This window comes from Podarcis gaigeae (assembly GCF_964106915.1).
Source record: "Podarcis gaigeae genome assembly, chromosome: 3".
NCBI lineage: Eukaryota > Metazoa > Chordata > Lepidosauria > Squamata > Lacertidae > Podarcis > Podarcis gaigeae.
In genome coordinates, this window is record NC_139680.1 from 94,912,268 (window position 1) to 94,939,464 (window position 27,197).

Here is a 27,197-nt window from a genome sequence, read left to right on the forward strand (position 1 = left end):
TTAGAAAGACAAAGGCCAGAGTTGAGAGTTGGTGTGTGTGAGGTAGAAGTTGGAAGCTCAGGTTGTAAATATGTGCAAATAAACCATAGATCATAAAAACATCACAGTCTCCGCTGTCCCTCATTCCGAAGGAAACCATACCCTGGCTAAGTGTCTAGAACCACTGGAATCTAGCACTGCGAAGAGATTGGGGTGGTGTGCAACAGTATATTATAGCTAAAATACATCTTGAGGAAATTGCTGCACAGCAGTGACCAGTTTTCCAGGCCAGCAAACCACAACAAGCTACAAAAGACTGCATACCAAACAATTGCACTAGGGCAAAATGCATCGGCTCAACTGCCGATCATATGAAAGAATTGCAGTGGCTGCCATTTTCCACTGAGTTAGGTTGAAGGTGCTGGTGTTAGTGTACAAAGTTGCATACAGCTTGGGACCAGGATATGGATGCGATCATCACACTCCCTACATACCCAGTTGATTGGTGTGTTCTGTAGGAAAAAGCATCCTGCAGATACCATCCTACCAGAAGATCCATTCCACACAATGATAGAATCAGACTTTTAGCGTAGCAATACCTAAACTTTGGAACTCCCTCCCACTGTAATCAGACGGGCGCCTTCTCTATTATGATTTAACTGAGCGGTAAAAGATTACACAAAATTCCTCCTATCAAAGAGAACCTATCTTTCCTATTCCTGATATATTTGATTACACTCTGGAGAGATAGCTGGGTGCCCTTGTTCACAATTACAATGGTACCTCGGGTTAAGAATTTAATTCGTTGTGGAGGTCTGTTCTTAACCTGAAACTGTTCTTAACCTGAAGCACCACTTTAGCTAATGGGGCCTCCCGCTGCCGCCATGCCGCCGCTGCACGATTTCTATTCTCATCCTGAAGCAAAGTTCTTAACCCGAGGTACTATTTCTGGGTTAGCGGAGTCTGTAACCTTAAGCGTCTGTAACCCGAGGTACCACTGTAGTTGAATTTGTGCCTTAAGGTCTGTATTATTATTTTTATGATGCTGAGATAAAATTACTTTCAGTCAATAGTTAAGGTGAAAAAAAGCCAGTACTGTACCACTGACAGGTCAAACAAGACATCGGATGGCTGCCATTCAAATTTTTTACTAAATCAAGAATTATCTGTACTGTATGATTGCAATAGCACACAGGTCAAAGGTTGTTTGCAATTGTAATTGATACTGCTTTCCTAGGGGACGATATATTATACATGTAGAACTCCCTGGTTTATTCTGAAAACCAGTATTGTTTGGATAACCTTAACTGGACAGATGCATCTTTCCTTTTTTCTTTTTATATAAATAGCTCCAAGACAGCTAATTGCACCTTATGCTGAAGGAATAAACAGCACAGTGATAAAGATAAGTTGGAAGGAACCTAAAGAACTTAATGGGCCTCCTCCAATCTATCAGCTGGAGAGAATAGATGCATCTTTAGCAACATCAAGTGTAACTGTAATGAAAGGAATCCGTTTTCCAGGAAATGGGTATTATAAATTTCCAAGTTCTACTCTGCCTGCCAACACATATTTTACAGGTAAGGAGATTGTGGTGATAGCATGCAGTGCTGGTTTTTGTTTAAACAACAATGGGATAGTTAGGGTGCCTTTACACTAGCCCATTTCTCTGGAATTGCTCTTTTTAAAAAATTCATTTGTTTTTAGAGCACTTCAGCATGATGTTATTGTTAACTCTTTTCATTCTGTTGCTTTCTGAATCATCTTGTGCTTCTTGAGACCTGATTTTTCACTATTTTTGTGTGAATGCAAGTGGAATTGGGGCAATTCAGGGGTAAATCAAAGATTCTTAATCCCTAATCACCGGGCCCAGATAATAAATAATGTAATAATAAAAGCGGGGGAATCAGCATGATTAGAGGTAAACCTCGTGATATGGAATACAAAAGATTTCTTAAATTTCCCAAGTTTACTAAAAGTTTACCTGGGGACGCAGGTGGCGCTGTGGGTTAAAGCCTCAGTGCCTAGGACTTGCCGATCGAAAGGTCGGCGGTTCGAATCCCTGCGGCGGGGTGCGCTCCCGCTGCTCGGTCCCAGCGCCTGCCAACCTAGCAGTTCGAAAGACCTCCGGGTGCAAGTAGATAAATAGGGACCGCTTACCAGCGGGAAGGTAAACGGCGTTTCCGTGTGCGGCTCTGGCTCGCCAGAGCAGTGATGTCACGCTGGCCACGTGACCCGGAAGTGTCTCCGGACAGCGCTGGCCCCTGGCCTCTTAAGTGAGATGGGCGCACAACCCCAGAGTCTGTCAAGACTGGCCCGTACGGGCAGGGGTACCTTTACCTTTACTTACTAAAAGCCCAGAAAGAACTGAGTATGCTCAAAGACCTCCACAACCAATGGAAGCTCAGTTGAAAAATAGAAAAGGAAACTTGAGGGGCTGGTGAGTGAAATTGCATACTTGTTTGTTGATTTATGTAAATTGTTTTGTTGCTAGAAGTCCCAACCATGTTTTCTCAGAAGTAAGTCCCACTGAGTTCAATGGAATTTAGTCTCAGATGATGGGGTTAGGATTGGGATTGCAGCCTTAATCTGCTTCCTACTTCGAAATTGAATAACCAAAGGAATGTATCCTTCATTATCGTTCTTTTCGCACAGAAAGAGGTAGTCTATTTTTTTACCTGTTGACTTATGACCCTAACCCTTATGCAGTAAGTAAAATGCAGGATGCCAACCTGTGACATCTTTACCCAGAGTGGTAGAGGCAGCAGGGGATCATGATATTTGTGAAAACAAACAGAAGGACCCCACTTCATTAACTTTGTCTTTAAGGTGCCACAAGACTTTGTTTTTTGTTTGTTGCAAAAGACTAGTATTAACTTTGGAAAGGAACACACAGAGAAAGTGACTGATTTGTAAACATCTGTTGATGGCTGAGATGTTTGTATCTTTTGTGCACTATGATATTTAAAAATAGGTAGATGACATAGTATAAAAAAGACTTGTGCAAAATAAACCAATTGCAGGGCAGGGGTACAGAAATTACCAATGAAAGGCTGGAATGGCGTGAGGCATGTCCATACATCTCTATATATGGCTGTTCTATTCAAGGACCAAGAATTATTATATTTGTGTAATTAACAATATTTTGCAACCCTTAGAAACATTCATTTTCTGCTGCTCCTTGGATGAAGACATTGTGCAAATGTTTCTCCTTAACTGGGAAGAATGATAACTTAGGGGTAGTACATCTGCCTTGTACCCATAAGTTAACTTAACTGCAGGTGCTGGGAATTAAAAGAAGTATCTTAGGCAGCACAGCTAAAAACCCCCACCTGTTTGAACCCCAGAGAGCTGCTGCTAGGTAGAGGCTAACAATGGTGTAGGAGGGACTCCAGGAAAAACTGGTTTGGGGGAAGAATGTGATAGAAAACACCATTATAGCAGAAGCAAAGACCTTAATACATTATGGCTGAACGTTAGGGTGGGGAAAATTTGAGAAATGGGGAAGGGCGTACCCACTGTTGTGACGTGGGGTTTGTGATTTCAGCTCTCTTGACATAATATGCTGGAGACAGTTCTCTAGTAACACTTCTTTATTAAAGCAAACAAGACTGGGGCCTGAGGAGGGGAGAGCTACATTTATAGGGAGAGGGAACTAACTAGAAAGGATACATTTTGGAGGGAACAATCTCAGGCAATCACAGTCCTGCCTTTTGGAGGAAACCAATAAGACAGAGGATCCAAATACAGCAGCTTAAATGAACCAATAGTAGCTGTACCCTCTGGAACCAAAAGGCAGTTACTTTACCCTAATGCAATACAGACAATAATAATACAGATATAAAATCCTTTGACTCAATACACAACACCCACTACCAGAAACTTGTGCCCCTCCAGATGTTGCTGGGCTTCAGCTGAGCTCCCATCAGCCCCTGCCAGTAGGGCTGATAGGAGTTATAATGCAACAACAGCTGGAAGGCCACAGAACAATCTCTGCTTCAGTATAAGGCAACTTCATTAAACCTGCCTAACCTAAGCAAATATATGAATCATGGCATAACTGTGGGTCAGGCTCCCATTTCTGCAAAGGGCATTCTGACCATGCTTCCTTTCCCTTCGCTTTATCGTTATTGACAGTGACATGTCCCACTATGAAGTGTTAGCTGGCCTCAGAAAAGAAAGAATTTAGCCCTCTCTTCATTTCTCTCAGAACCTTTTTTGCTAGGACTATGGCCTTGCACTTAAAATGAATTCACAGTTCCTTCTTGAACAAGACATTTCCTTTCTTCCTCCTTCCTAATCCCAAGAAGCCTGAAGATAGGGTGAGAGGGGAGCTGGAAACACTTTAAACAAGAGTGATCCAGCACAACAAAGTGAATTGTGCTGCTTTGTGAACAAAAACATCTTAAGACATTTTCTAATGTGCACGACAGGGACTTAACGCTACAAATATGCGGAGCCGACCCTGACCGGGCAGCATTACTGTAGTCGTATTTTTTTCTTCTTCTGAAACAGGACTGATTTTTTTTAAACAAATTATTATTATTATTATTATTATTATTATTATTATTATTATTACTTTAAAAAAGTCTGCATCATACATTTGCTTTTCCTATATATCCTTTTCATTGAAAAATACAGATTTATTTATGCCTTTGTACAAAATCTCAAAATCCTCCACTTAAGAATGAATTTTTAAATGTACCTTTTGGTAGGGTGTTGCAGGCACTAAGACACTGTTCTAAAAACCTATCCTAAAGAATCTATTGCCAAAGTACATAACTGACCAAGCTGATCGACATTCAGCAGCTACATCTTGAAATTCAGAATATGAGAATGGAATAGATAACAACAGGGTTGTGTCTAGGTTTCAGGAGGCCCTGGACAAAGTGCCCTCTGGCTTCCCTTCCTCTGGACTTGTCTCCAAGCACTGTCAGGTAGCTGGGTTCTGACATTTTATTTTCCCATGATGCCCCAAAGCACTGCTATAGTAGGAGGCATTTGGGAAAGAGGGGGTGATTGTATTCAGTGTAGTGCTAAGGAGATCATCCCATCAGTACAAGCATGTCTGCTTGCCTGCCAGAAAGATTTCTCCTGTCCGTGTGCTAATCTGGGGGCTATCCCAACCCTCCAGAGCAGATTTGGCATGGATGGAAGAAAGGGGGAAAGTCCCATTGTTCTAGTGGGAATCCTAGCACAACAACTGAATATGCGGCCTTAAAATGGTAACTAGACCCTACTGTATGGTGCCGTTAGGAGCACTAGGTTGTTATTGTTGTTAAATGACTGCCCTGTAGGGTCCCCAACAGCTTCCCAAGAATGTTAGGTGCTGCCACTGGCCCTCAATTCCTGTTGCAGCAGCAGAAAACTGTGATCCCACAGATGGCTTTTAACCTCCTATCTAACTCAGTGCGCACATACACCTGTGCTGATTCTGAACCTTGTTCACAGGAGTGCTGTTCTATTCTTCTAATGAACTGAGAGCAGCATACATACTGATTATTCAGTTTGATCTTCACATCAATTCAGTGGTGGGTGGCAGTACAGAAGGCAAGGAGCCCAACAGTAGGTGGCATTAGAGTCAAATACTTATAGTTTTGTCCCCATCCTCCTCCCTGCTGATTTGTACAAGGACAACAATGAGACTATGTCTTGGCTCTCCCTCTCTGATGAGGAACTATAATTCGTGACTCCATTTTTTCCCTTGAGGCTCCCCCTTCCCCGGATTAAAATGGTATCTAAAGCAAGTTACAGGTTGGGATGACAATGTCACAAAGGTTATAAGGGTGTGGGGGTAGGTGCATTGATCTCCCTCTGTAGCTCTTTGCCAGTAGAGGAGAGGATTGCTGGTGGAGAAATCTCTCTGCCATGGTAGAGGCCCCAAACTTTGCCGAGGCAGGTGGTAAGCTGCTACTAGCAGTTCTGCCACTGATGTGAGAGGATAGTAAGCATTCAGTAGTGTGTGGAAATGGGGTATTTTGTGAAGACAGCCACATGCGAACCCTGCAGATACCCCCAAATTCTTGGTCCCCTCAGCTATGCCAGCCTAGAGTAGGGCCTAGAAAACACTATTTCCACCCTCCAATTTGCAAAACTGGGGTTCTAATTTGCTTAAGAAAGAAAAACAAACCCTGCTCACCCACCTTATGATATGCTGCTTTTAGGTGCAGAAGTGGATGGATTCCCCACTCTGTTCCGTTATAGTGCTCTGTTAGTGGATGGAGGAGAATTTTGCTTTGGTTTATAGTTTAATGTGGAGCTACCTAATTTTCACTTCCCAAAACAACTTGTGGACTGAAACAGAGCTATTCCCCCCCCCCCCCCGAATTTTGTGATGCACTTCTCCAGCAACAGCAACAAATGTGTACTAAGATGCATGTAATATGGGAAAGTGTGCATAAAACTGCATATATTAGTGAAAATAAGCAGAAATGCATTCTATCGGGGGAAATTGCTTGCAAAATTGTGTATATTAGGTAATGTTGGATACAAAGTATGTATATTAGGAGAAATGTGCATTTAAATGTTGATGAATTTTCATGAGGCGTTTTAAATAAAAAATCTGATGTGGAAATGTGGCAGACTGAACTTAAGACTGCAAAACTGAGAACTGAAATTGACAGTTCTGTCCATCACTATCTTTCTTGGCAGTCCTATACTGGTGGGGCTTCCTTTTGAGTAGACATGCATAGGATTTCACTGTACAATACCATACTCCAATACTTTGACAGTCTGAAGGACTGCCTGCTTTCTACACTACTCATGAGCTGCGGTTTTCTCATTCTCGGCTTGTGGTTTTTGCAGAGGACAGTCATGATGGAACTAACAAGTGGTGTATTGAACAAACAAGGAAGGGAAGACATTCATTGATTCCAATTGTCTGTCATGAATATCACCAGGAAACGTTCCTATGAATATTATCAAGGCATGTTTCATCCCCTAATTGATCTTTCAGAAAGATCAAATTAATATCTTGTCTAACTATGATGAGCCTTATCAATTGAGTGATTGCCAATATTAAAGGGGGGGGGAGAGGAGGAGAGGATTAATTTTTTCTGTCCTTATTAGCTTAAAGTACTTATGGCCTAAAATCAATCAGATCATAGACTGAACAATGGTATTTTTGGCAAAACTATCAGTCAGGATTTAGCTGTTGCAATATTATACTATACAGATTTGTGTGTGGGGAAAACATAATATAAGCTTGTAAAGCCAAACACTCACATGTTTAAACAATTATCTCCTAGATGAACAGAGACACACTACTTTGGTTGAGGAAAATGTAAATACAGTTTATTTTTTCATGGATGCACCCCCTCCCCACTCCAAGAGATATCAAACATTTCATTGAAGCTCTTTTTGCTATGCAAAATTCATCAGCAATTTCCCCAAAAGACAATCTCCATCAGGTTTTGAATGTCCTTTTCCAACAGCAAGCTAGAGATGTGCAGGACCCCCCCCCCCGGAATTTCTCTAACTATATCAAACTTTTATTGTTGCCTTATGTTGAAACACCTCAAAAGATGAGATGAGGAAATACCTCCAAATTGGCAAAATTTCAGTTGTAACTGTATGTTCAATTGTAGCCTTTTAGGATCTTAGTGCTATTTGTTTTATTTTCCTTTACTATACTGTTCTCTAACTGTACAGTAATAGTAAAAAATAGTTTGAAGCAACTAGCCTTCTAGATATAACAATCTCAGGAGTATATTGGCATCTTGAATGACATGGGATCATGTTTATTTCTATATTAGTCTTCCATTTTTTCCACATTACTCATGTTCTTTTTTTGATGCGCTCAGGAGGAATTTATGTGATGTGACCTCTTGATCCTTAATGTAAACTGACAAATTTATTGTTACCTTAGATATTGATGCAAAGCAAATAACTAAATTCAGAATGCTAGTGTTAGCATAACTACTAGAATGAAGAAGTATAGGCAATAAAATTCAGGGCAGGCGTTTATTTTATTAAACTGCAACACTTGTTCTATCAGCATTTTATTTTAAAGGTAGACTTTACCTTTAAAAAGAGACAGGGAAGATAGTAAAATCATTAAGTTCTTTTATGTATTTCTAAACAGGGATGGCTAGCAATTGGTATGGTCTGTTCATTTGGATCAAAGAGCTGTCATATTTTAAATTTAATAGAGAACATAAATGGAGGCGCTTGTAATCAAGAAAGCTTGATTTTTTAAAATTGCTGATGGAAAGCCCTTTATTGGCATGTTAACATATCTCTTTAGGCTGGTTAATTACTACCATGCGGAATAAGAGAAGGTTAGTTCATTGGCTAAAAGCAGATATGCTTTTAATTTAAATAATTATGTACCGACTTTGGCCTGTTCATTCCACTTGCTCATCTCACAAGGTAAGCAGTTAGATTTTATAGCACTGGATAGTAATCGATGTTGAGGGGCCTTCTGTATTGATCTCACCAAAGTCTTTGATCTAGTAATCACCAACTATCACTATCCTCCAGGCTCACCGCTATAGTATTACTATTCCCTGTTTTTTAAAATATGCAAAATTACAGAGAATTGACCAGGCACTGAAATGGAGAAAGAGAGAGTTGGTTAGCCACCTGGGCACAGCTATTTCAATTTTAAAAACAGAATTATGTAAAATAATGTATACCACTTACACCAATCGAAGCAGAACACAAAAAAAGACATCAAGAAGGTAGTCATGTGCTCAACAATATAATATAGTTGAATAATTGTTTATTGACTAAGCGGTGAATTTTTGAGCCATTCTTGAGAATGAATACGTGGTGAAGTCATTCAGGGTGGACAACCTTTGAGCCTGGGGGTTGCATGCCATTAGGGGTCACATAGTGGCTGTGTGCTGGGCCACAGCCTACATTCGGAGGGTTTTAGCTTCTCTCCTCCCCACTCACCCTCACACCTCTTAACTCAGCCCATGGGCATTGGCAGATTCAAAATACCTTCTTTGTCTCCACCTTCTTCCTGACGATTGACCATAGGAATCTATGAAGAATGTGCAGATAGGTGTGTTCTGCAATTGTTCCCAGTGGTGTATTAGCTGGGCTGTGGGGAAGGTGTACTCTTATCATATACCTCCCGCATTCTCACTGCCCAGCTAATTTGGCACTGGGAAGAGGTGAAAGGTTTTTGATATGCTCCTCAGCAATTTCCAGCACCAAATAACTGGAGAGAGAGGAGGAGCCTGTGGGCAAGAAGCAGTCTGGAAGTGTGAAAGCCACGTAAAATGCAGTCATGGTCTCATCTTGCCCCCCAGCTCATCTGGCCACCTGCCCTTTAGAGAAATACTTTTGGAATACTGGATCTAGAAATGCAGCTACTTTGTGAATTTCCTTTCAGGTCCTCTAGAATCAGGGCAGGCGCACTATGCTTGGGTTATGCTTCCCAAAGCATACCTGCTGATCTTCAAATTGATTGACTCTTTGTATTTTTGAAAGTGCATTTGGATCCAGCAGAGGCCATCACTCCATGAGCTGGATGCAGAGGCATAATGTGGGTTGCCAGTGCCGGAGGTGGGGCAGGTGTTGTGCCCCCCGCCCCGTGGACTGGGAAGCTGGGGTGGAGCTGTGCTCTAAGCGGGGAGCACATGGAGTCTGCACAGAGGGTCAATGGAGGCCATCTGCAACAGACTCCTCACTGCCTCTATCTCCTTGCCTACTAGACTAACCTGCCCACCACCACGCTTCAGCTGTCAGGGCTCCTTGCTGGAGCCCCAGCCCCAGAGAACGCAGCTGTCCTTCTCCCACCTGCCTCACTCCCTTCCGATCCCAGTGGAGCATCTCGACTCTCCTTGGTGGGCGATGGCGGTGCTCTTCCCCACCCTTCCTCTTAACCGGCCCAGGGGCAGGGGGCATGAACACGTCTTATCGCTGGCCACGAGGAGAAAGGGAAGGAGGTGCTGCTAATGCCCCAGCCCTAAAGGCTTGGCCCAGGTGCAGCTTGGCTTGCCTTCCAGTGGCTCCAGCCTCAATGAGGGAGCCTGTTGTGTGGGCGTCTGGTTGTGCCCCCTCCAGGTCAGTGATCCCTCTCCCCCCCCCACACACACTATGCCTCTGGCTGGATGCTTCTTTAGGCAGAAGGGGTGGGAATTTTCACTAATATCGTCTGTCCATGTGGAATCACTTTCCACGCCGTTTGAGAGGAAGCCCCAACCTTTTGGAGAAGGTTTTCAGGGGCATAAATGACTGGAGCAGAAAGTCCTCCCCCTCTTTCCACCCACAGAACCATCTTGTGTGTGAAGTTTCACAAACTTTGGACTTAACGCTTCATGAATGGTTTTCAAGGAATGTTACAATGTTATTGAAAATTAAGCAGGTGCAGATCTGTTCAGAGCCTAAATGGAAGACCACACTTGTTTCGGTTCTTATTTAAAAGATTCATAGTTCATCAGTCATGATGCTCAGGCAGGGCAGAGCATAAAGTAAACTACACAAGAAATGTATGCACAAATGACAATAACTCAATAACCAGCTGCTTTTCATTTCACTCCTCATGCCCTCAAGATTCTACAGTTTTACTTGCGCATTTCTCTTTAGTTATCTGCATCTTCACACAAAGTATGCTGCTCATTAGCCATTCCCAAGTACACACTAGATGGCAGAGGCTTGAGTGTCTATCGGTCATGCTGCAGGCCTAAGGTAATCTGTGCCTGAAGATATTATATCAGACAACTTTATCTTTTTTAAAAAACAAACACAAAAGCAGGCATTTCTGTGTTCTCACAGTATTTCAAGCACTTCAGTGGAGCTCTGTAATAAATCTTGTTGGATCCCTCCCTTTTTTTCTTCTTAAGATGAAATACCAATCATACCAAGTAGTTTGCCAAATTTTCTTCATATTACAAAATTTGAAAAATGAATTATATGCACTTTCTGCAAAAGAAAATAATAACGTGAAGGGCAGGGTGTGTGTGTGTCTTAGTCCTTGGAGTTAAAAATCAACAATCCACCCTAGACTCCCAGTATAACACACAGCATTTAGCTACCTAAGTTCATTAATGCTAATGGCTTCATGCTTTTTCTTTTATTCATCACCAAACTGATAACACTTGGTCAGCTTTTTATCAGCCTGAAATATTGACAGTAGAATGAGGTTCTTCCCTTAGCCAGACTATAGCTTTATCTTGTTCTTATAACTTAAGCCATCCTGAAAATGCTGTTACAATGAATTTATTACAACAAATATAAAGAGCCATAAAGTGGTACTGGGTTCTTTGCAGCTGCTGTGATTTATAATCATTGGGCATGACCCAACCGGCCATATTTAATCCCATTAATTTTGCTTATTTGGAAGTTCGTGGGACTTAAAACAACTTATTTTTTGTCAGATTGTGCTCTCAGATTTTTAAAATTTTATTTTAATTATCAAGTACTCTACAAGGACATGAATAGTTTTATGTTGATGGGTCCCTGTAAGTGACCCATTTTTTTCTGGATGAACATTATGCTGGTTTGCCAGGAATATGGCAGAATTTTATTTGGATTCTCATTTTTCTTAACCTTTTATTGTGATAACATTGACATTAATCTACACGCTTTGTAAATAATAGCACAGTCAGTATTAAAGGGTATGTAGGATGCACCTACTCTGAGCCAACAGTAACACACTATGTTAGGGTGCCCTTTAAAACAATACAAAAGGTTTAGTTAATGCAATGTATCTTATAGAATGTATCTTATAGAAATAGGCTGCCGCATCTCCGTCTCTCCCTTTTCCCCCCAGGGGCGTGTCGTAAGGAGACGGGTGGCGGCGGGCAGGCAGGCAGCCCCTCTCTTGCGAGACTTACACCGCACTGCCAGGGGAAGCTAGAGGCGGCAGCGGCAGCGGCAGCTGAGGAGGCGGCCTGAGGGAGGAGGAAGAGGAGGGGATGGGGAGGGACGCAGAACAGTGGCGCTTCAGCGGCTGCTGCGGCGCCGCAACCACCTCATGCCGAGCTCGCGGGCGGCATGGGCGAGAGTCTCTCTCCCTCCCTCCCTCTGTGGGGAAGGGCCGATGGAACTCCTCGCATCAGGACGACGGCAGCCCCGATGTTCTGCTTAGCATACCCTCCAACCAGTGCAGCATCTTAATGTAGTGATTTCCCCCTCTGCATCCCTTTCATAACTCTATTTTTATAAATCATTTGCCCATCCATAGTTCAAATTTTTACTACAAGTTTGCTGTCAATCCTACCAATGTATGTAACTCTTTACAATAGCTTTTCAAATAAATTATAAACTTTCTCCATTCTTTATTAAAGAGGTCCTCTTCCTGTTTTCCAATTCTGCCTGTAAGCTTTGCCATCTCGACGTCGTTCATCAGTTTTGTCTGCCACTCTTCTTTGGTCGGAGTTGTAGACCCTTAGGATCATCTAGTCCAACCCCCTGCAAAACACAGTCAGTCGCAGCAAAAGCAGCATGGCTCCATGAGTGGCGGATTTCTGTATAAGCTAAGCAAAATCCCTTATTTTGGCTGCTGATCCCTTATTTTCGAGGCTGCTGGCCCCTTATTTTCAAACCCGTAAGTTGACAGCTATGCATAGAACTTTTCTCAGTTCAGGTACAACTCATCTTTAATGTGGAAAGGAAACCTTCAGACTTTCTAATAACAGAGATGTGTGACCAAGGGTGCAGACAGTCAGCTGCAAATTCATTCATAAAAACATTAGATCAAACAGAAACTATACTATTGTAAGCATGGAAAGGTCCTCAAACGGGGAGCAGCCATTGCTTCATTGTCATAGGATATTAGGAGTGTAATCTCATACCTAACAGAGATTTACTCTGCTTGCAGTCTCCATCTTGGAAAAGCTGATTTATAGTAGCAACATCCAGCCTATTTTACTGTTAGGCTTTTCTCATTGGAAAAGAGAAAAGGAAAAGGAAACTTAATGCTGCAGTCCATTGAAAATAATCAGTTTATGAGGCACAGTAAAACAACCGAAGAAAAAGGTCACTAACTACTGTATTGAGAGAGTTTGGATGTGCAAGTTATGTAGCTGAATCATCATCAGAAAAAAAATGCATCTGTATTTGATTGAAATGTGATCAGAAACTTGAAGGGCTTTTTCTTTTTCATTAGATTTTCACAGTCCCCATACCAAATAGTTTTCCACACAAAAGTTTGGTGAGTTTATTTATTCTGAGTGAAGCAAACTGTATTATGTCTCTACCGAAGAAGGTCACTGTGTCAAGAATAATTAGGGGAAATGGCACTGCAAACACTACAGGATGAAATATTGTATATTTCTTACTTTCAATTATTGCCTCCTTGGTAGAATCATTAGCATTTGGCAGATTTGTTGCTGAGTTTGTTGTTCTGCTTTGAAAGTTTGGGATAGGCTAGATGTAGCTTGATCTTCCTGCACTTCTGTCATGACTTGCAGTTCCTACTGAATTTCTTCCTTGATTTTTGCTGACCTTTTGCTTTGTCTCATTGTAGTCTGATCAAATAACTTTTCAGGTTTAGTTTTTCTTAAACTTGTGACTTCACGTCTTCTTTAATTAGGAAGGGCCGTGCTGTACAGGAGAATGATAGAAGGCAAAACTAAGAGGTTCAAGGAAAATTTATTTACAAGCTAGTGAGGAATTTTGGAAACCAGTTCAATACATTTTTTTTTTAGTATCATTGGTTTTCCTTCCTCATGATTCTATGCTTTCACTTTGGCTTATTATCTGTCTCAGATCACTCCTAATCTTTTATTCACTATGTGCTTAGCCTAATCAATAAGCAACCTCACTCACTGCAGAATTTCTACTTTATGTATGCTTTCAACTCTTCCAAATTGTAACGTGTCCAGATTCTGCCTTGGCTGGAGTACTTGTTGTCTAAATTTGTCATGTTTCAGATCATTACACTGACTTTAATTTTGATGTATTTGTATTTTACCCAGCTCTAGTCATGGTCTTTCCCCCTCAGTCAGTTTAATTACTTTTTGCCTGGGCAATGTTTGTATTACTAAAGCCATTATTAAACACAGGTTTACGCTGAGCCTAACAATGGAAATCAAAGAGATCACCAATTAGTTATTTGGACGACTTCAAGATGGGTTAAGTCCCTTACAGTTTAAGCTCTGTGAATATTATGAATAAGAAACTGTTTATTTCATGTAGCTTGCTTAAATTTTCTCTTATCATGGGATAAACAACACTGACTCTAACCTCTGCTTTTAAAAAAAGCAGAGAAACTAGAAAGAAAAATTCCTTTTGACTTGCTTACATATCTCATAAGTGTATATGTTTTACATTAGTGCTATATTTTACTGAAGTTCAAAGTTCCACAGAAAAGCATATTCTAGTTGTATCAGGTTGCCAGTGAGGTCCAATCCTGGCAAGATAAGTCTAGTGCACCTGAGGCAGAAGACAAATGTCACAGTCACACCACACATTTAAAGCATTATTATGCCACTTTAACAACCATGGCATAACCCAAAGATTCCTGGAAACTATAGTTTGTTAAGGTGTTGGGAGGTGTTGGGAGACTCCTCATGGAGCGACTGTTCCCAGCCATCCACATAATGCACTGCAGTAATCCAGGCAGGATGTTACCAGAGTCCAACTTTTCTCTCACAGCTACTGAAATGGTCCTGTGAAGATACCCTGTGTTGTGAACAGGAAAGGGCAGATCAGGCTTAAGTTGGTCCATGTCTTTTTCACACATGACTGATAGGAAGTCTGTTTCATCCCATTTTCGAGTGCTTAAATTCTCAGTTATAAAATTGTGTACATTTTCAAGAGGTAGGTCACTTTATCCTTCCTTCCTTCCAGATTATAAAGTGGTTTGATATATATATATATATATATATATATATATATATATTCCTTCTTTACAAGTTCACACTGCTTGGAGAATCTAGAAAGCACAGCACAGTACATTGTGGTTTAAAAATGTTTGTGAAAATGCTCCAGAAAACGAAAAGTCCATTATTACAGGTGGTCCGGAACTAAGACAGATCTGGTAGGAAAAAATGCTGGTGGCTTCCATGGGCACATGGGGGCAGCCATCTTTTTTCCGTACAATTATCCACGAAAGGACAGCTCATAAAGATATTTGGCTGGTTCCTGGAGCTTTTTCACAAGCATTTCAGCTTGTGCAGCAGTTTTACACTTTCTAGCTGCTCCAAGCAGCCTAAAGCTGTAAAAAAGAAGAAGAAGGGGCGGGAAGGCAGAGAGGGTCCTTGGGTAAACTGTAACAACAACAACAACAACAGTAATAAAGCAGATGGACTATGCAGTGAAAGGTTTGTAGAACTGTGGACTAATTTGCATATATACTTTCCAACCTGCAATGACCCTGGCCGGTACAAATCAGGTATGTTTGTTTCAAAAGGTGGAGCACATAAAATCCTCAAGCTTCCCTAGTTATGAAGTATTCCCTAGTTATGAAGTGGTACTATTACTGGCTGTACAGGACATTTGCCCATGAAATATTATTTCTGTGACTTATGCATCCAGTCCAATTGGTAATGATTGCATATGCCATTCATATTTTGAGAGATAAGTAAAAATATATATTGGTTTTAGGCACTCTGGTTGTATCTGAGGATGCAGTTTATATAATATAAAAACGTTGATAATTAACTGCATTATTTCACCCCCACTCTCTTGATATGTTGGAAATTAGATGCATGAAGAGTACCAACCTTCACTTTACAGATGGTCCATGAAATTAGGCCAGGAGAAGTTAAATGACTTGACTAATGTTCTACGCTGTGTCTGTGGCAGAACTTGGTGCAGAATCCATCTCTCTTAATTTACAATCCCTAACCACTAGCCATTGTTCTCTTCCTAAACAAAACATCATTCAGGAGCTAGGAGGGGAAAGTGCTTCTAATACATCAAATCTTATCAAATGACTCTAAACTTATCTCGCCTTTGTTTTCACCAAGGTTTGCTGTAAATCTTCTTAACTAGAGAGCAACAGGACTGGTGTCCTTGCTAAAAAGAGAAGATTGATTTACTATATTCATACAGAGGCAGGCAGCTGCTTCCAGTGGGTACATAATAATGAATGTAAGCCTGTAGACACTTAAGAAAGTCTTAAAGATTGGATGATGTTATAAATGTTTGTATAGTAGAAAAACTGAAAAGGTTTTATCCCCAATGTCTGTTTTGAATAACTGTGCAAAAAAAGCCCCTTTACACTATCTTAGAGGTTTCTTATTCCTCAAATACTCTAATTGATTGCTCATTGGGCTCAGTCAGCCCAAAGTAGAGAGAAACTTTGTACAGACATCATTAGTTTTTCTCCATTTAAAGATTAATCATGAAGAGCTCTGGCTCTTTAATTCTGTAATTTGTATATTTAATGGGCTGCTGCAGAATCTATGACAGTAATTAGCATAGCCTGAAAACTCATTAATACGCAACAACATGATTAATGCAACATTAATGCAAACATGACTGAAGTTATTTGGGTTATGTAGTAAGAAGATTAAAGCTAAAATGTCCTGTTTGTTTTACCAGTAGTGGGTATAATGGGGTGGCAAAAAAAATAAAAACAGGTATCAAATTTGTCACTTTAACATAACAGAATGTACTTGAGTCTAAATCAAGATGATTTCCTTGATCCAGAATGATAGGATGTATAGAACACCATTCCTTTGGTCCTCTTATTAATTCCTTTATTCAGCCAGCCACCCACATTCAGATTTGTAAACAATTCCCTTTCTTTACCCTATTTAGGATTGACCTCCTTTAGCTTTGGTTGCTTTGAGATATTGCAACGATAATAACGGGGGCAGGGGGGAGTAATTAGTTGATTATATATTTCAAATCTGCCCCAGATCACAGTTACTACTTTAAGAAAGTATCACAAAGTATTGCTTATGAAAGGAGCCTCAGTGTGAAAGTCAGGAATCTCTGTCATCCGGTCTCCCCAGGACCTTAGCCCACCCCATTCACTTGGGTTCTCCAACTCTCAGGAAAGCCTTTGGGAGGGTTTAGTGGATGGAGCATGCCAAAAGTCATCTCATGACAGCCCCTTCTGATAGTACTTTTCTGAATCCAACCCAAGGAGTTTTAGGAATGTTCCTTTTTCTGCTACCAGCAGAGTTAAGTTGGCTATATTTGCACTACTATCAATTTCCATGAAAAATCACTTGTTCACTGTTCCTAAAGATAGTTGTGTTGTAGAAGGTATCGTACCTCTTGGTCGAAAGTAAGGCTACATAGTTTTTCATCTTAGAGCCATCCAGCAAAACACAAAAAGTGTATGACAGTGTGATGTGGAAAGTTGAGAACAATGAAGAGAATAGAATGAAATATATGAAATCAGGAGGTAATTGAGACACTCAGTGGCTCAGCAGGCTGTAGGAAAGAGCTGGAAAAATATATTAAAGCGACCTTTCACCATCCAGCTCTAGCCTTTATTTAATATAATAATATTCAAAGCTTCTCAATTAAGGGTCCAACTATATATTACAGGTACCATGTGGCAGCTCCTTGATAGAGATCTAATGTGGTTTCTATAACATATATGCTGGCAAAGCAACGCTGATAGAAAGAGAGCACTTTCAAGAGGATCTTACTGAATCACATGACGCATCTGCCCACTGCAGCCGGCACACTAATGTGTCACGATACACCATTTGGAAAGCTCTGCAATAGACCAATGGCTCAAAACCTGATGTTCTTAGAACATGACATGCCACACCAGTATCATTACCAAACGCACTAGTACAAATAATGTCAAGAGTTTAGGTATTATTTACAGGACTGTCAGGCAATTACTGAAGCTGACTCTTTTACCTTGTGTCTCTTATTAGTTGTTTTAATGTTGTTTTTTATGTATTTTTAATCTGCCTTCAATATTTTAGTAGCAATCAGTTTTAAAAAGGTAAATATATGTAAAGGAATACTCAGGAATTAAGTAACCATGACATCGCCCTGAGGACAAATTTCTCTGTTTTTTCCCTCCAGTTCTCCTTTTTCTTTGTGCCACCCCTAGCCCTCTGAAATGCCACCTGAACACTAAAGGAGATTTTGATTATATCCCCTGTTATGTTTATTCAAAGTCAATTGTTGCATAGCTCTGAACAGCTACTTTAATAGCATGATTGATGTTCATTATCTCAAGTGAACGTCTTAATATTTGTGAGTACACTGTGATGCACTCGGTGACAACCTGTGGCATGATTAAAGTCTGTGGGTCAAAGGATATTGCTTGTGGCGTGAGGTAATTAGTAGCCTTATGTAATATGAATACGTGTTGCAGTTATGATTCTTTAATTTTTCATAATAGTTTCTGTCTACACAAAGAGCTTCCCATTACTTATTATTTTCTGCCTGGCAAAGGAAGGGAAAAAATGAATATGAAGAAGTTGATTCATTTGCTACAGCTGGGTAAAACCCAATAAATTAGCCTGCTCTGTGTTTAATGTGCTAAGGGGGAACCACAAGGATATGGGTATGAGTAGATATGAAGTAAGAGCACATTGTTAATCATAACTGCCCTTGTTGAAAACAGCATGGAATCCCACAAATAATTTTAATATTCGTCACAAAAGTGCCAAAATTGTGTCAATAAAATCCTCACCAAATGCTTACTTTTCACTGTCCTCCTAAGTACATGCTTTTTCCTGCCTAGCAGCCATAATTGTAGACAAGGCCAGCCCAAGACATTTTGCTGCCTGAGGCGGAGCAGCAAATTGCATCCCTTGTTTCATGTCAAGGCACATAGTACTATCCAAAGCCAGTTAACTTCTTTTGACACCTGAGGCAGAAAATTTTCCAAATGTTTATTCTCCATGATAGTAAAATACATTGTGGTGTTCTTTGTACAAAGGCTTACATTACTTCCTAGAGTAACCATCTCAGGTTATGGGGTCACATGGTCACTCTAGGAGGTCCTGCCAGGATGTAAGCCTGTGTACAAAGAGCCCCCAGTCTTCCATTTTGTACATTTAATAAGGCAAGTGTAACACACACACTTGCCTCTAATGGAATTCCTTCAGAGTTCTTCCATTCTCCAAAAATGAGGGAGAAGAAAACACCACTTTTGTGGAAAGGGAAGACTCATTAAAATAGGAGGTGGAGTTTGACACAGCATAGGAATAAACCATCTTTATTAGTGGTAGGGGGAAAGGTAGAGCAGATGGAAAAGTGAACGTCATCTTTCATGAGGTACATTTTTAGAAAGCAACACCTGAGCAGGTAATTTTTTTAGCATATTCAGAACTCATGTTAATTGGATCATGTGCTTCAAGTGCACATATTTTCCCTGGTCCCCCTGGATAATAGTTCTGGCTTTTTGTTTCTTATCAGACACATTGATTTCTATGAATGCATGAAAAACTGAGAGGTAAATAATATCCTTTTATTTCTAACCAGGCATTAAAGTGAGTTTCAGAACTAAGGAACTTGATGGTCTAATTCTTTTCTCCGTGTCACCTGGGAATCAAGAGGAATATATTGTACTTCAGTTGCAGAGGGGACGTCCTTACTTTCTCTTTGATCCTCAGGTATAGTAAATTTGCCAGTCTCAAAAGCTTTTTATGCCTTTTAATGATATGATTTTTCTTCTTTTTCTGCTTATTAATTAATAGGTTAATGGGTTCATTTAAATTGAATGTAGTGAAGTTTGTTAGAGGACAGAAGTTTAAAACCTATTGTTTCTCTGGCACTGAATTACTAATAAGTTACGAGGTCAAATTGAGTTAAATTTCAGCATTAAAATTGTTTGGACCCCATGAAATACTGACACTAAGATTGTATAATTCAAGATCTTTGTGGATGCAGACAGAACTTCAGTAATATAATCTCAAACTCTGCAAAACTGACAACACTCCTTTTAAAACTAGATTATCTAATGAAATAAAAAAACTCTTTATTATGTAAAAATAACACAAATGTCAGTATTGCCAGTATTTAAAAATGTATGTATTAAAAAGTGTACATGCTAATTCAAATATAAGTTTGGCAGAAGAAAAATAAACCTATGATTAGACAGCCTAGGAAGAAACTTTGAAAAGAAATGAGAATAATGTGGATTTTGAATATATTATATATATTAAGGGCTTTCATGTGACTGTGTCACCAGTGTGAAGTACAGCATGTCTTTTTTTGCTGCCAGTGTGTGGCAAGAATTCTGGAAGCATTCCTGAATATATTGCTCTGTGAGCTGCACTTGTCAAAGTGTAGGGACCAGACCAGACCACTTAAATGCAGATTAGATTTAGGCTTATTGTTCCCCATACGCAAAAAATGGACAAAAAGGACATGTCATGTGGCATCGTAAAAACTGACAAATACACTGTGATGTGAAGTTTCATACCAACATAGGAACTTTTCTGCTAGTCCATCATCTAATTTCCAACAATAGGATGGCTAGCAAGTTAATTAATAAGCCAATTTAGCAATATTACAGTGGTTTATTATTATTGGAAGCTAAGACCTGCCCCTTGTTGCCACATTTGTTCCTGGCGTATGATATAGTCCTTACATCAGTCTTGCATGGAGACTACAGGTTACAGTTCCAGGATTGATGAGGCCCTGGGCATGGTGTGTTCTGCTGCACCAGAGTGTATTTTTTTTTAAAGAGGCACAGGGCAAGCATCAACATTGGACTTTGCCAGGGAACAGCTAAAGCCCTAGCAGCTGCTTAAGAACACCAGATCCTGACTCCGACCCTGACTTTAGTAGATACATAATGGGCTTGATGACCAACTATGAAAAGCTGCCAAGGTCTTCCCCAGTGCAGTTTCTATCGCCACTGTCCTGCTCACCATCCTAATGGGTCTGATGAACATACATCACAAGATTGTGGGTGTGGGCAGGAAAGCCACTAGGAAGAGTAGGGTGGAAATAAAAGATGTAGAGAGCCAGGCAGAATTTGGGGGGCTGGAAGTAGGAAGAAAGGCTGAGGAATGCCCATGTAGAGCTAGCTGGGGCAGAGAGGAAGCAACTTTGCATCCAGGCAAGTGGTGTGGCTGCTGGAGACTGAAGTCAGGCTTGTTAGCCTGGGGAAGAGGTTTAAGCCAACCTAAACCTCCAGCCTTGCATTCTCCCAGGAAGGCCCCTAGCAAGCAAGGCAATGGCAAGTCTCAGGAACCCACTAGAAGGGCTGGTCAACATCTCTTACCTAGAGATCTGGATACATAGGGAGCTTCTAACCTGGAAGGATGAGGAGACCCTTTTCAGGAGGGCACCAAGAGGGAAATATATTAGACAGGACTAATATATGAGACCAACAAAGGTCTGTATAGTTAAAGCCATGGTTTTCCCAGTAGTAATGTATGGAAGTGAGAGCTGGACCATAAAGAAGGCTGATCGCCAAAGAACTGATGCTTTTGAATTACGGTGCTGGAGGAGACTCTTGAGAGTCCCATAGACTGCAAGAAGATCAAACCTATCCATTCTGAAGGAAAACAGCCCTGAGTGCTCACTGGAAGGACAGATCATGAAGCTGAGGCTCCAATACTTTGGCCACCTCATGAGAAGAGAAGACTCCCTGGAAAAGACCCTGATGTTGGGAAAGATGGAGGGCACAAGGAAAAGGCAACGACAGAGGACGAGATGGTTGGACAGTTCTCGAAGCTACCAGCATGAGTTTGACCAAACTGCGGGAGGCAGTGGAAGACAGGAGTGCCTGGCGTGCTTTGGTCCATGGGGTCACGAAGAGTCGGACACGGCTAAATGACTAAACAACAACAATATATGAGAAGAATTCTAGTCCTTATCCACCTTCCCGCCTCCCTGAGTTAGTTACTTGGGTTTACGTAGACCAGTGCAGGAAGGTGACATTTGTGCCTGAATGGATCAATTGTCAACCTGGAAATCTAGATCCTCCTATCTGAGATCCAAATTGAAACAAAGCAGAACTTGAAGCAGTTGAGAAGGTACTCTGTGATGTCTTTGGAATTAGAAGAAATATTCTCACCTGAAGAACCTTAGAAAGAATTGTTGCTGTTTTGTAGTGTTAGGGCTAGTGGAACTGTACATGCCCTGAGATCCCCTGGACTTTCTGTTGTGCTGTGTGAACACTTAGGATCTATAAAACGAGCTGTTCAACTGCATCTTGCCTTCAGTTATTTCACTGGACTCAGAACATCATATGGAGGTGGAGCCTTCTGACATGGACACCCCATAGCAAGAAAATGAAACAGAAGCGAAACTTGTCTTTGGTGGCCTGTTATGTCTGTTGGTCTACCTTCTCTAGCCTCCTCTTTCCACAAATACATTTATTGATAATTCATCTTATTAGGAGTTTTCATCCCCCACTAGTGAAAAGTTAGAGTTTTGGTGAGGAGACCATAGAAGGATCTAGAAAAGAATAACTTCTTTTTTTAAAGTGCAGTTCCCTTTCCACCTGCACATAATTGGCATGAGAATGCAATGGTTTCCTCCTGGAGAGACCTGCTTCTTTCTATAGCTTTTTATAAGGGATATTCTTGTCCAAATCTTGCTTAACTCAGAATATTTAAATGTGATTACTATAGTTGAAATTCTTTTACTCCAAAGCAATTCCTATTAGAGCTGACAGCACTGTTACAAAGTAAATGGTTTGCGGACTGTAGTCATTCAGCTTTTAACATGTTACAGAAGCATTCAGAGGACTGTGTCTCATATCTGCAGAGTGATTTTCTCCAACTTTTGACTCTGGTTGGCATATTCCCTTATGTAGCTTAAAATGTTGAAATTGTGTTGCTACAAATGTGATTTCTGATTAATAAAATAAAATGCTCCAGATTGTTGCCAAAACATATAAAGAATCACTTTTGTAGACACCTCATCTTTGGCATGCAGCATCGTTTGTAACAATTTTAACGCTAACTAAGTACACTTTGATGAGACAGCATTTAATAAAATGCTCATTAATTTCATCATTAGCAAGGGTATGCTAAGAAGTAAGCCAGTTTCTTATGTCACGCCCAATTAGCATCCCATGCTAGTAATCCCATTAGTATTGTTGAATTCACTAATGGAAAAACTAATGGGCATGCTACCAGGGCACATTAATTGGGCATGACACCAGTTCTGGTTTTAATTATTAAACTACGATAATGAAATGTGTGTTTGTAAAATATTAAAATGTTGAAATAGGGTGGAAGACAATAAAAAATAGTGTATGAAACGGAAAGCTTGTTGGCCTGTAAAATGCATTCTCGTGGGACAGAGAACTTCTCTGTATACCAATATATCAGACTGACGAAAAGCAGTAACTCTGATGAATACTTACTCTTTTTGAAAATAAGCACATATACCTTTTGAAAATGCTTAGGATTTTATCTCTAGTAATCAGTGTACTTGAGAAAAGAAGAGCTAGGAGGAAACAGGTAATTTAACTACTAAGTTACAGCTTTTATGTAGCAACATATTTTGTTTAAAAATTATATTATCATTGGTGTATCATTTATCTTGTATTTTAGACTAATATTTGGGCATCTTTGTCCAAGACACTCTTACTGTAGTGGCAGACATGAACAAATCTTAGACACAGGTCTGATTGACATAGCTGTATGATTGTTGATGGCTGCTGAAAATATCCTTGATAAAGCATCATGCACTGAATCTGCTGTTACTATTTATGTGTCATTCTAACTTTGACTACTGTGAAACATGTTGAGCTGCTTGATACTGGTTTGCCTTTCCACAAAGCTGTACATAATATGAATCTTAATTTGGCTATATCCCCAGATAATATATTTTATTACAGTCTCCTTCATAAAGAACAAACACTAATTAAACAAGAAGTTCCCTATAACACACATTCATTTTAGAATGAATGCATGAGCACTGTCGTTGCGTTTTCCTGTTGTTTTTAGTATTGTGCTTACATCTGTTTTGCTTCCTACAAATCTAAAATTTATAGAGTTCATTTACCAGGCCGTTAGTCATTCAGATCACTAAAATCATGACTCTTGTGTAATAGGTTACAATTATGTATGTGTTTGGATACATTTATTTTAATACAAATGGAGAAAATTATGATTATACAGAAGTTTAGTTTTAAATGCACTTCTTACATACAAATGATACCAGAAAGCTGTCTCCTACAAATGCTATCACATGCTGTCTTGGGGTGTGTGATTGCTCTTTTAAGGATTGGGCTAATGATTCCAAGACAGCCATCATTTATCCAAATACAGATTCTACATCCACTTTTGACAATATACTCTTCCTGAAGCTGCTAGGCATGTTGCTGCAAAGAGCTTTCCATCAATAATCTGCAGTGTTTGAAAAAGGATGCAATTAGTGTAAAAAAAAAAAAAAGCTATTGATTTTTCTGTCTTTGGACGCAGAGCTAGGACCCACTAACACCTTCCCCTTCCCCTTTTACATTCCCCTACTCTGAGCTGCAAAAGGAACTTTGGATGAAATAAAGTGAAGTTGAAATGTTGATCTTATTTCTCTTGCAGCTCTAGTGAAAAGTAGGGATACCGTGGTAATCTGACAGTTCGATTTCCAACAGAGATATTGTTTCACTGGTACGAGCAATTACCTGGACCTTCCTTATGTTCAATTCTGTCTAGTTTACTTTTTACCAGGGGGAGAAAAATAATCAGCAGGTGGATGTGCAAACTCTTGCGCAAACTCACCAGAGAGAGAAACAAACAGGAGGCTGAATGCACATCAGAACATATGTTGGAATGAGCATCTAAGTGCACATCTTGCCAGCCAAGCATGTCAGTAGGATGCACATTCCACTATACATACAAATCGCATTCCCACCTACATCTAGTAAACATACATGCTTTGTCCTTTCCACTATAATGTGCATCCGTTTGAATAATTTATTTTTCAGGAGTGAACTGGCGTATAAAACAGAACTCTGGATGTATCAAAGTTGTTTTCAGAAAAACAAAGATATCACAATACCTTGGAAATAAGGTGGAAATATTTTATACAGACCTTAAAAGAAAAAATCTGCTCCTGGGTATTGGAGAATAGCATGGGAATAAGTGTTGGGGGCTGCAGATGGAAAGGGAGTTATAGCGAATCACATCCTCTTTTTTGAATGGAACAGAAGCTTGGTGTTCAAGCCTTAGTGTCCAAACATGGTTCTTGGAAAGTTAAGTGAAAATGGCTCAGACCAGGATTCAAAGAACCATGAAATTAGTTCCATGAGTTCAAGGGAACTTTTCTTAACCAGTAGTAAAAGTGAAAAGTTCCATCATGTAAGAAGAAAGCTCCCTACGTATGTCTAAGCAGATCTTTAAATTCTAGTATTGATGGGTGTTACCTAACTATGGCATACTCAGAATAGATGCACTGAAATCAGTGAACATAAATTGGTCGTGACTAACTTACGTCCATTGATTTCACTGGGTCTACTCAAAAGGCTTTTGCATAGTCAATGAAACAGAAGTAGATGTCTTTCTGGAACTCTCTAGCTTTCTCCATAATCCAGCGCATGTTTGCAATTTGGTCTCTGGTTCCTCTGCCTCTTCTAAATCCAGCTTGCACTTCTGGGAGTTCTCGGTCCGCATACTGCTTGAGCCTTCCTTGTAGAATTTTAAGCATAACCTTGCTAGCGTGTGAAATGTGTGCAATTGTATGGTAGTTGGAGCATTCTTTGGCACTGCCCTTCTTTGGGATTGGGATGTAGACTGATCTTCAACACAAGTACAGTGGTACCTCAGTTCTCAAATGTAATCCGTTCTGGAAGCTCGTTTGGCTTCCAAAATGTTTGCAAACCAAGGCACAGCTTCCCATTGGTTGCAAGAGCTTCTTGTACTCAGTGGAAGCTGTGTCATAGGTTCAGGTTCCAAAAAACATTTGAAAACAGAAGCATTTACTTCCAGGTTTTTGGCGTTCGAGAACCGAAACGTATGACAACGGAGGTGTTCAGAAACCAAGGTACCACTGTACCTTTTCTCATTTTTAACTAGGCTTTCCAATTTAAAGTTCTTAATGTGGCTTACATTTCATTCATAAAACATTTTTTTTTAAATTAAAAAAGACTTGGAACCTAAAACTCTTTACAATGTGGTTGCAGCAATAGACGGTGATTAAAACTGGAAATGAAAGGTGTAAATAATTTGTTGTCAAAGATTTGAGAAATGAGAGCACTTTTAATCTGGTGCATAAAGGATAACAGTTTTGGAATCGGGTGAATATGTCTTGCTATAGAATGTAGAGAAGGGAGTTATCATAAGTAAATTAAACACAGGCCATTTAGTGCTTTAAAAAGGTCAAAACCCAACAACTCTTTAACTGTTCCCTGAAGCCAATAGGAAGCCAGAATAGATTCTGGAGCCCTGGTTTATATAGTCCTGGGGACTCACTCATGTTAGATTGCTATGTAACATTTCACATCATCTAAGGCTTCTGAGTAATAACCCATAAAGTAAAACACTGTATTTAATATTACAAAAGGTACTTTTGAATTGCTACCTCTCTTGTGGTGTGCGAAGGATTTTTTTTAACATGTTCCAGTATATAAACACTGGGTTTGTATATATATGTTGGTTGGTTTATTTAGTAGATTTATATCCCACTTTTTTACTAGGGTCCTCAAAATGGCTAATTATATTTATAAAATGCAATAGATATGTCAAGAAACACAGGCACACAAATGTTCTAGTTTTAGGGCGGAATTCCATCTAATGAGTCCCATCAACAGGAGCCCTATACAGAGACTTCTGCTTGTGCAATGGGGTTTCTGCCCTCCTACCATTGCACACACACACACACACACACACACACACACACGAAACTGGCTCAGGGAGGGGCCAGGAGAACAGCAGAAGGTGGAGGAATGGAGGATAGTTCCGTCTAGGAAGCTAACATGCTTCTGCTGGTGGAATGATCAGAAGAGGTACAATGTTTAATTTCTTCCAGAGTATATTAGACAATATATTTGGTTCTGTTTTGTTTTTGTATGTAAGTGTGTGGTTTGCGTTATGTTTCAAAGGGAACTAAAAATACATGAGTAATGGTATCTAGGTTTCTATCTGAGCTTGGGAGTCTTTGGATTCATGTGCAATTGCCCCACGTGGTGAGAATTTCTGCAGCAGCTGCCTGGTTGGTGTATTTCTTCCATTGTCTAGTCCTGGACAGGAAGGACTATAAGAGGGTAATAATTAAGTGGCATATGAATGTTTCAAATAAGTAAAAATAGCCCTGCTGGTTCAGAGCAAAGGCCCATCTAGTTCAGCATCTGGTTCTCATGGTGGCCAACCAGATATCATACTCAAAGAGTTGGAAGGGACCATGAGGATCAACTAGTTCAACCCCCTGCAATGCAGGAATATGCAGCTGTCCCTTATGGAGATCAAACCTGCAACCTTGGCATT

At 40.2% G+C, this 27,197-nt stretch overlaps 1 protein-coding gene across 7 annotated transcripts in view; it reads left to right on the top strand.

Moving 5' to 3' along the window:
- USH2A (usherin) overlaps positions 1–27,197 on the top strand; it is a gene marked incomplete at its 5' end in the record, with an annotated part of 433,145 nt that overhangs the window by 102,815 nt on the left and 303,133 nt on the right. For all 7 annotated transcript variants that reach the window (XR_014562720.1, XM_083732918.1, XM_083732919.1 and 4 more), the window contains 2 exons: positions 1,329–1,559; positions 19,291–19,421. Coding sequence is in view for 6 of the 7 variants with exons in the window: in XM_083732918.1 (XP_083589044.1) it covers positions 1,329–1,559; positions 19,291–19,421 (362 nt within the window). The remainder of the gene's footprint in view (positions 1–1,328; positions 1,560–19,290; positions 19,422–27,197) is intronic.